The 9422-nt window shown below is 55.9% G+C and overlaps 1 protein-coding gene across 3 annotated transcripts in view; it reads left to right on the top strand.

Moving 5' to 3' along the window:
- The window catches only part of PDE6B (phosphodiesterase 6B, cGMP-specific, rod, beta), a 59455-nt gene that overhangs the window by 35117 nt on the left and 14916 nt on the right, over positions 1-9422 (top strand). For 2 of the 3 annotated variants that reach the window (XM_011970911.1, XM_011970910.1), the window contains exons 4-8: positions 6086-6226; positions 6314-6388; positions 7344-7408; positions 8689-8755; positions 8993-9040. In XM_011970911.1, coding sequence (XP_011826301.1) covers positions 6086-6226; positions 6314-6388; positions 7344-7408; positions 8689-8755; positions 8993-9040 — 396 coding nt within the window. Of the gene's footprint in view, positions 1-5327; positions 5470-6085; positions 6227-6313; positions 6389-7343; positions 7409-8688; positions 8756-8992; positions 9041-9422 lie in introns of those variants that run through there. The other variant, XM_011970912.1, reaches the window with a different exon arrangement.

Genomic DNA, 9422 nt, shown 5'->3' with positions numbered 1-9422 from the left:
GTGATTCTCCTGCCTCAGCCTCCCGAGTAGCTGGGATTATAGGCATGTATCACCACCCTGGCTAATTTTGTATTTTTAGTAGGGACAGGGTTTCTCCATGTTGGTCAGGCTGGTCTTGAACTCCCGACCTCAGGTGATCCACCTGCCTCGGCCTCCCAAAGTGCTGGGATTACAGGCGTAAGCCACTGCGCCTGGCTATACTTGTTTTTCTAAAAAAATTTAGCATTTCCCCAGAATTTGCAATAATCATTTATGACTACTCTAAGCCCTCTTCCAAATAGCATTATACTGCTTCACTAGAGTGCAGCTATCTCACAGCAATGTACCTGCAATTTCTCACTTCCACACTTACAAAATTTCTGTCATTTATTTTACTCATCCCTGTGCTATAATCATGTAATATACTGTTACTATTATTACTTTGAACAAATAGTTATTAGAGAAATTAAGAAAAAGAAAATATGTTACTTTCCTGTCATTTATTTGTTCTCTGCTGCTGTTCCTTTTTTCACGCATGTGCGAGTTTCTGATCTATCTCATTCTTCCTGTTTCCAAGGAACTTCTTTGGACATTTTCTGCAGGGCCAGACCACTGGTAACACGTTCCTCAGTTTCTGTTTATCTGAGAAAGTCTTTATTTCTCCTTCGCTTCTGAAGGAAAACTTTACTGGATATAGAATTATAAGTTAGCACATTTTTCTTCGCAACACTTCCAATACTTCACTCCACTCTCCTCTCGCTCGCATCGTTTCTGATGAGCTGTTTCCAGCGTCTGCTTCCACCCTTGGTCAGATGTTCCCCCACCCCCAGCTTCCCTCGAGGTTTTCAGCTCGGTTTTGTGCAGTTTGAATATGACGTGCCTTAGGATCCGTTTTTTGACATTTGTCTTTTTTCACAGTCACTGAGCATCCTAGACGTGCGGTTTGGTGTCTGTCAATAATGTGGGCAGATCTCAGCCATTATTACTTCCATCATGTCTTCCCCTTCCCTCTTTCAGCTCCTCCCGGCACCGCCGCCCTCCGGCACCTTCTGTATCTGTCTCTCTGCTCTGCTGCCTCCGCTCGTGGTTCCCTCTGCATTTCTCCTTCAGACACGCGCAGCCTCCGGACGGGCCACGGCGCTCTGCATTTCCGCCTGGCATCTCCTGTGCTCCAGCAGCCTTGTCCTTCCAGAGCGTCCATCTCTTTGCTTATGTTACCGTCTGCTCTCATGTGCTGCCTCCTTTTTCTAGTAGCGCCATTAGCATATTGATCATCGTAATTTTACTTTTTTTTTTTTTTTTTGAGACATTGTCTTGCTCTGTGGCCCTGGCTGGAGTGCAGTGGCAGCATCTTGGCTCACTGCAGTCTCTGCCTCCTGGGTTCTAGTGATTCTCCTGCCTCAGCCTCCTGAGTAGCTGGGATGACAGGCACCCACCACCACGGCCCAGTTAATTTTTGTATTTTTAGTAGAGATGGGTTGTCACCATGTTGGCCAGGCTGGTCTTGATCTCCTGACTTCAGTTGAACTGCCCGCCTCGGCCTCCCAAAGTGCTAGAATTACAGGCGTGCGCCACCTCACTCAGCCTGATCATAGTAATTTTAAATTCCCAGTCTGATAATTCCCAACTTCGTGTCACATCTGAGTCTGGTTCTGAGCTTGCTTTGTCTTTATGGACTGTTGCTTTTTCTCGCCTTTTAGCATGACTTGTAATTTTTGGCCAAAGCAGGAACTGGGGCAAATCAGCCTTGAGTGTGGGATTTGGGGTCCATCTGGCCCGGAACTGGGCTGTATTGAACATTGGCTGCAGCTGAGGGTGCCAGCAGCTTCCGTGCCCTTGCTTGTGGTTTGCTTTTGCTCCCGTATCAGCTTGAGCTGCCATAACAAAATACCACACACCAAGCGCCTTAGACAGCAGGCATTCGTTTCTGACACTTCTGGAGGAGGCGAAGTTCCAGATGAAGCTGCTGACCAGTTCTGTTTCTGGCGACGGCTCTCTCCCTGGCTTGCTGTGTCCTCGTCCCATAAGGGCACCAATCCTCTCGTGGGGGCCCCACGCTCGTGACCTCACCTAACCCTAATCATCCCCCAGGGCCCCACCTCCACTCACCGTCACATCTGGGGTGAGGGCTTCACAGATGCACGGGGGGAGGGGCACGTAATCTGGTCCACAGCAGGGACCACCCAGCAACAGACCTCAGTTTTAAAAGTGTGGCTCTGGCCAGGTGTGATGGCTCACGCCTGTAATCCCAGCACTTTGGGAGGCTAAGGAGGGCAGAACACCTGAGGTCAGGAGTTCGAGACCAGCCTGGCCAAAATGGTGAAATCGCGTCTCTACTAAAACATACAAAAAATTATCTGGGCATGGTGGTGTGGGCCTGTAACACCAGCTACTCAGGACACTGAGGCAGGAAAATTGCTTGAACCCAGGAGGCAGAGGTCACAGTGAGCCGAGATCATGCCACTGCACTCTAGCCTGGGCAACAAGAGCAAAACTACGTCAAGGAAGGAAGGAAGGAAGATCCAAGAGTCAGGCATGTTTGCCCATTCTGTTGTCTGGTCACCCCAGCTCTAAACCAGGCAATAAGTGAATTGCCAACACCTAGGAAACCCCTTGTTTCCAGCCTCTCAGCCTGCGGGCGTGTGGAGACCAGCTCAAGGTTCTAACACATGACCTTGTGTCTCCATGCGAGACTTTTGATTTTGCACCAGACGTTGCCCAATCCTAGGAAAAGCTGTTTCTGGGCCTTCCCCTCCGAACGGCATTTTTAGGCATCCTGACTTGCAGGAGGCACAGGCCTGCCTCACGGCTCTTTTTGAAAATAGAAGTTTGTGATGAGCAAAGATTGGCCCCCGAGGTCCACCCAATGCCTGCACTTCGTCTGCCTCCTCCTTGAGCTGTGGAAGGAAAGCTGGTCACTGGGATTAAAGCAGCCTCCGAGCATTCACTCCTCCCCCTGTCCAGGGCCGTCACCTGAACAATCAGGAACTACCTTCTGTCCCAGGCACCCTCCGGACCGGAGGCCCCTGCCACTCCCTTTCTGAAAAGCCTCTCGGACATTCCCATCAGAGCCAGTAGAAGCCACAGGGAAGCCACGGGTTAGGAGGCCCTGCAGAGTTCAGGTTTCTGTCTGACCTGTCAGGACAGCTGCCAGTTGGGCTTAGTGGAGCAATTCCCACGGCCCAGCCGTCTGAGCTGCAGCAAAGCTGCATGAAGGGCCTGTGGGTGCAGGGCTGTGACTCCCACCTCCATGCCGGCCATGCGTCAGGACCCAGTGGCTCGCTGCAAGGGCAGAGGACGTGCCTCGACTCTTGCATCCTGTGAGCAAGCAGAGCCATTCAGAAGTGAGAGGCAGCCAGGAGGAACGGGCATGGTCTGTGCACACCCGGCAGTGGCGGGAGCCTGTTGAGCTGGCCAACTTCATGACTTAGGGCCCTGCCATGATGCGCTAGATGGAGCTATGGGGAGAGACACCCTAGCACAGCAACCCGTCTGCTGTAGCGAAGCCCCGAGCACAGGCAACAGTGACCCACAGTGAGGGGTGGGGTGGCTGAGCCTAGATGTCTATCACCTTCCCTTTTAATATAACTTTCTAGTTTATAGGTTACATGATTTAATTGTAAAAATGACTATGTTTAACAACTGGCTCTCAGAATTCCTGAGGATTCAACAACCAGCTCAGAATCTCACCGTGAGTGAGAGGAAGCCCTCAGCCCTGACGCCAGGACACACAGTAGATCTGGCGGTGTCAAGGCCCTGGGCCCGGCAGGGAAACGTCTCCAGAAACAAGGCTCCTGAGCCGCAGGCCCCAGGGCTATGAAGAGCCATCTCCATTCAGCAGGCCCCAGGGCTGTGAAGAGCAGCCTAGCCTTGCTGTTTGCACCTGCTGTTTTCCTAAGTCCTGTTCTGGACCCACTAACTCCAGTTGGACTAAACTGACTTCTGCACACGTGCACGGGACCAAAGCCCCTGACCAGTGCAGGGACACAGAGGGCGGGACATACTCAGATAAGGGCTGGGAAGCCTGGGAGCTTCTGCTGAGGGTGGCACCAGCAGCAGTTCCATGACCGTGACTGCAGCCAGGGAGGCTCAATGACGGTGACTGCGGCCAGGGCGGCTCCGGGACCAAAACTGCGGCCAGGGCGGCTCCGGGACCAAAACTGCGGCCAGGGCGGCTCCAGGACCATGACTGTGGCCAGGGCAGGAGAGTGCGGAGGCCACTGAGGAGGGTCCACGCCCATCGGCGAGGCAGGAGTCAGTGTAGGCTGCAGACCGGGCGGAGATTGGAAGGCAGGGGTCAGGGTCACTGGAGAAACATGGCTCAGGGAAGGCTTCAGGGAGAAAAAGGTGTCGGACACCATGTGGAGAGAGGCTGGTGCTTGAGGGCTGCTGGGGGGCTGGGCCTCAGCAGGGAGGGAGGGAGGGGCTCTGGAAACAGCAGAGCTGGCACTGAGGACGTCACCAGGGAAGAACAGTGACGTGCATGGACCTGGAGGATGCCATTGGCTGAAAGAAGCGAGGATCTCACTCACGTGTGGGATCCAAAAACCCTGAATTCATGGAAACAGCGAGTGGAAAGGGGGTTGCAGGAGGCTGGGGCAGGGAGAGAGAAAGCAGAGACATTGGTCAAAGGGTGCAAAGTGTTCGTTAGCTGGAGCCGTGGGCTTCAAGGTCAGCCGCGCTGCATGGCGGCCACCGCTGCTATTAATCACAGTACACAGGGTGCTCGGTAAGTGCGGTTTGCTTCCGAGGATTTATTAGGTGGGAAAAGTTTTAAGTTAAAAGAACAATAAGAATGTAAAACAATACAGTGGAACAGCCATTTTCATGGCATTGCATTGCACTGGGTGCTGAGTCATCGGAGATGGTTTAAGGTGTGGGGGGCGTGTGCAACCTCTGTGCGAACTCTAGACCATTTCCTATCTGGGACTTGAGCATCCTCGGATTTTGATATCAGAGCGGCGTCCTGGAACCAGTTTCCCTGAGGATACCGAGGGATGACTGTGTCATATACCAAATTGCTAGAAAATCGATTTGCAATGTTCTCACCACAAAAAAATAAGTTGGTGAGGTGATGGATATGTTGATTAGCTTAATTGAATCTTTCTGCAACAAATACATAGATCAGAACATCACACCAAACCCCGTAACACATAAACCCCATAAATACACACAATTATTCAACCGAATATAAGCTAACATCAGTAAAATCAGTGTATTGGGAAAGAAAGCTACGAACGTCTCACTGCCCTTGGCAACAGGAGAGCCTGGTCCTGTTCCCACCATGAGCTGAGTGCCAGGGGGCGGAACTTCAGAGGGCCTGGTGGGGAGAGAGCCGGGCTAGGACGCCGCAGCGGAGGAGAGGGAGCTGGCACCACGCGGTAGGAGACCCGGCAGCTGCCGCGAGTGTGAGAAGGCGGGGCCTGGAGGGGCCTGGGTCTGGACCTTGACCAAGGAGGCAGAGAAAGGTGGACCCAGGAGGGCCCTGGGGTGAGTCTGAGCCTGGCGGCAGCGCTAACCCAGCAGCCAGGGGCCCGTGCGGTGGGACGTCCTGCGCAGGGTCTGGCCAGGACCTCGTGGAGTGCGTCAGCAACGCTTCACTCTCAGACACTTAGCGGAAGCCACAGGAGGCCCCACATCCAGAAACCACGGCCTGATGTTCTCAAAGCCCAGCTCGCCACAGGCGGTTCTGCAGCAGCCGGGAGGAAGAAGGGCTGGTCGGATGTCTGCCTCTGTAGGTCCAAGCGGCGGATTCCACTTTGCACTCGTCCACTTGTGAGTGATGAGGGGATGTCTGCCTCTGAAGGTCAAAGCAGCAGATTCCACTTTCCGCTTGTCCACTCGTGAGTGATCAGGGACGTGACCGCAGCCTGGAGGCCTCACCGCCAGCCGGTCCCCAGGCCCCGCGCGTGTGGGTGCCACACGCTCAGATGAAACCTGGCCACGGAGCCGCCAATCAGGGTCTGTGCCGGGCTCCACGGCTGGGCAGGTGGTCAGATGCGGGAGCGCACCTGTGTGTCAGGCTTGAGTTGACCCCGTGCTGCTGTGGTCAGACAGGCGTGAGGGTGGGGTGGCCGCAGGCCCACAGGTGTGCCCCTCCCTGCAGGTGCTGCTGTGGTCGGCCAACAAGGTGTTTGAGGAGCTGACGGACATCGAGAGGCAGTTCCACAAGGCCTTCTACACGGTGCGGGCCTACCTCAACTGTGAGCGCTACTCTGTGGGCCTCCTGGACATGACCAAGGAGAAGGTGAGGCTTTGGCGGCTCAGGGACCCCCTGCCTGGCCCGACCCAGGTCCCACGCTGACCGCCCCACCCTCACCTCTTCTCTGCCCAGGAATTTTTTGACGTGTGGCCTGTGCTGATGGGAGAGTCCCAGCCGTACTCGGGCCCACGCACGCCAGATGGCCGGGTGAGTCTTAGGGGAGGGGCCCAGGGCCCGTCCACATGCCTCTGCTTCCCTGGCTCCAACTTCAGGGCAGGAGAAGGAGGGATAGGGGTAGGGTTTGGGGAGGTGGGAACTGGCGGCGGGGGCTCCCGGGTGCCTGTCTGTCGTCCCCACCAGGCTCCCCTACTGCTGCGCTCCAGGGATGGGGTGTCCAGGGCTGGTCCCCAAACGAGGGCCGCCAGGCTGGCTGTGAAGGCCCACGTCGGCTCTGATTGCGGGGACTCCTGCTGCCCCATCTCTCCGCGTGGGACCTCCTGTGCACGTGTAGGGTGTGTGTGTGTGTGTGTGAGAGTACGGGCCCAGCTTGTGCGTGGGATTGTGTGAGACACAGACTGGGAAGACAGATCTAAACCACGGCGTGTGATGCGTGTCCGGTGAGTATTGGTGACGGTCTGCTTGTGTGTGGACGTGGGTGTGAGTGCACCCGCGTTCGTAGAATTCCTGTGCACGGCAGAGACATCTCTTCATGTGTGTACACATGCACAGTTATATGTGTGGGAGTGTGCATGTGTGTGCATGTGTGTGTCTGTGTGTAACTGTGTGTGTGCGTGTGGGAGCCCCTTGGAGCTTGGCCAGGCTGTGTGTGTCTGTGTGTAACTGTGTGTGTGCGTGTGGAGCTTGGCCAGGCTGTGTGTGTCTGTGTGTAACTGTGTGTGTGCGTGTGGAGCTTGGCCAGGCTGTGTGTGTCTGTGTGTAACTGTGTGTGTGTAACTGTGTGTGTGCGTGTGGAGCTTGGCCAGGCTGTGTCTGTGTGTGTGTAACTGTGTGTGTGTGTGTAACTGTGTGTGTGCGTGTGGAGCTTGGCCAGGCTGTGTCTGTGTGTAACTGTGTGTGTGTAACTGTGTGTGTGTAACTGTGTGTGTGCGTGCGTGTGGAGCTTGGCCAGGCAACCCACCGACCGAGGTCTTTTGTTTCTCAGGAAATCGTCTTCTACAAAGTGATCGACTACATCCTCCATGGCAAGGAGGAAATCAAGGTCATTCCGTAAGTGCCGGGTTTTGCCAGAAGCATCCCCGGGGGAGGGACCACCCCTCAGACCCGGGCTCAGCCTCCAGGGCCATCCTCCCAGGGCCTCCCATGGTGTGGTCAGCAGCGCCGGCCTGGTCCGGCCCCACCTGTGGTGCTCTGTGTGCCGTGGGGCATAGTGGAGTGGGGGGTGAGACTGAAGCCAACTCACTGTTCTGGGAGATGGTGAGGAGGACGTGGGCAGCGGAGGAGCCTGAGTCACTGTGGACATCCAGAGTGGACGTCCAGGGACCAGGCAAGCTGTCCAGGTGGCCTCGTTAGCACCAATTGAGCATGAAGGCTCCAGGACCTGACCCTGTCTCCACCAGCCCAACCCAGACAGTGGAGCCTCCAGCTGGGAGGCCGAGTCTTGGCCCTGTGGGGCTGGAAGAGGAGGGAAGTCCAGTCCGGAGGTCAGGGCGGGACTCCAGCCAAGGGAGGGACAGCTGCGTGGCCCAGTGGCCCTGTGATCCCATAAGCCTATCGGGACCCCATCCCCAGACCCCAAGCAGGAACCAGGATCCAGGTGCCAGGCTTGAGCACAAGTCAGGGTCAGGGTGGCAGGGCAGGCACCAACGCTGAGTCCTAGAAGACAGGCTGAAGCCACACAGCCTCCAGAGAGGGAAGGGTTCCAAGAGCGAGGGGCCCCAGCATGGCAGTGTGGGGAGGAGGAAGAAGGAAGTACAGCTGTCCTCCAACCCGCACCCTGGCCTCCTCAGCCCCCTGGAGCTCAGAGAAGAGAGTAAATGCTGAGGATGGCACAGTGTGCCAAGACCCCCAGACCCCTGCACACATGCCCAGTCCGTCTGACTCCTGCACATACACGTCCAGCCCAGCCCAGTCCCTCTGACCCCTGCACACACATGTCCAGTCCGGCCTGGTGCCTCTCACCCCTGCACACACACGTCCAGCCCAGCCCAGCCCCTCTCACCCCTGCACACCTACATCTAGGCCAGCCCTGCACTTCTGACCCCTACACACACACGTGCAGCCCAGCCCGGCCCCTCTCACCCCTGCACACACACGTCCAGCCCGGCCTGGTGCCCCTCACCCCTGCACACACACGTCCTGCCCAGCCCAGCCCCTCACCCCTGCACACACACGTCCAACCCAGGCCTGGCCCACCTGACCCCTGCATACACACGTCCAGTCCAGCCCAGCCCCTCTCACCCCAGCACACACATGTCCAGTCCATGTGACCCGTGCACGCACACGTCCAGTCCGGCCTGGCCCATCTGACGCCTGGTCTCTGCCCGCAGCACACCCCCAGCCGATCACTGGGCCCTGGCCAGCGGCCTTCCAAGCTACGTGGCGGAAAGCGGCTTTGTGAGTCCCGTGCTGTCTGGAGCCCCCACAGCCTTACCCTCGCTGGGTGCAGCGATGTGTGCTTGTCCTTGTCTCTGCCACGTCCCAGGCTCCTGGCCGGCCTCTGTGTGCCTCAGCGAGCCCCCAGCTGCTCTGCTTTGCCTACTTAGAAGCTCACCTCAGGGCCACATAGGCCATTTTAGATCATGATAGACCCTCAGCTGCTTTGGATGAAATCGTTTTTTGATCCTTTTTCAGATTTGTAACATCATGAATGCTTCCGCTGATGAAATGTTCACATTTCAGGTATCTGTCCGTGCCTTGGTAGAAATTATACTTGCTTACAAAAGAAGAGGTTTTGATTCAGCAATGATGAAGTGAATTAGTTTTTGCCACTTAAGAAACAACCTCAGCCGGTGTGGTGGCTCACGCCTGTTATCCCAGCACTTTGGGAGGCCGCGGCAGGTGGATCACCTGAGGTTAGGGGTTCAAGACCAACCTGGCCAACATGGTGAAACCCTGTCTCTACTAAAAATACAAAAAATAATTAGAGGCTGGGCACGGTGGCTCACACCTGTGATCCCAGCACTTCTGGAGGCCGAGGCAGGTAGATCACGAGGTCAGGAGATCGAGACCATCCTGGCTAACATGGTGAAACCCTGTCTCTACTAAAAATACAAAAAAAAAA

The sequence above is a fragment of the Mandrillus leucophaeus genome, unplaced genomic scaffold, assembly GCF_000951045.1.
Source record: "Mandrillus leucophaeus isolate KB7577 unplaced genomic scaffold, Mleu.le_1.0 Scaffold98, whole genome shotgun sequence".
Taxonomy (NCBI): domain Eukaryota; kingdom Metazoa; phylum Chordata; class Mammalia; order Primates; family Cercopithecidae; genus Mandrillus; species Mandrillus leucophaeus.
Note: the sequence above shows the minus strand (reverse complement) of the source record. Positions and strands in the feature narration are given on the sequence as shown.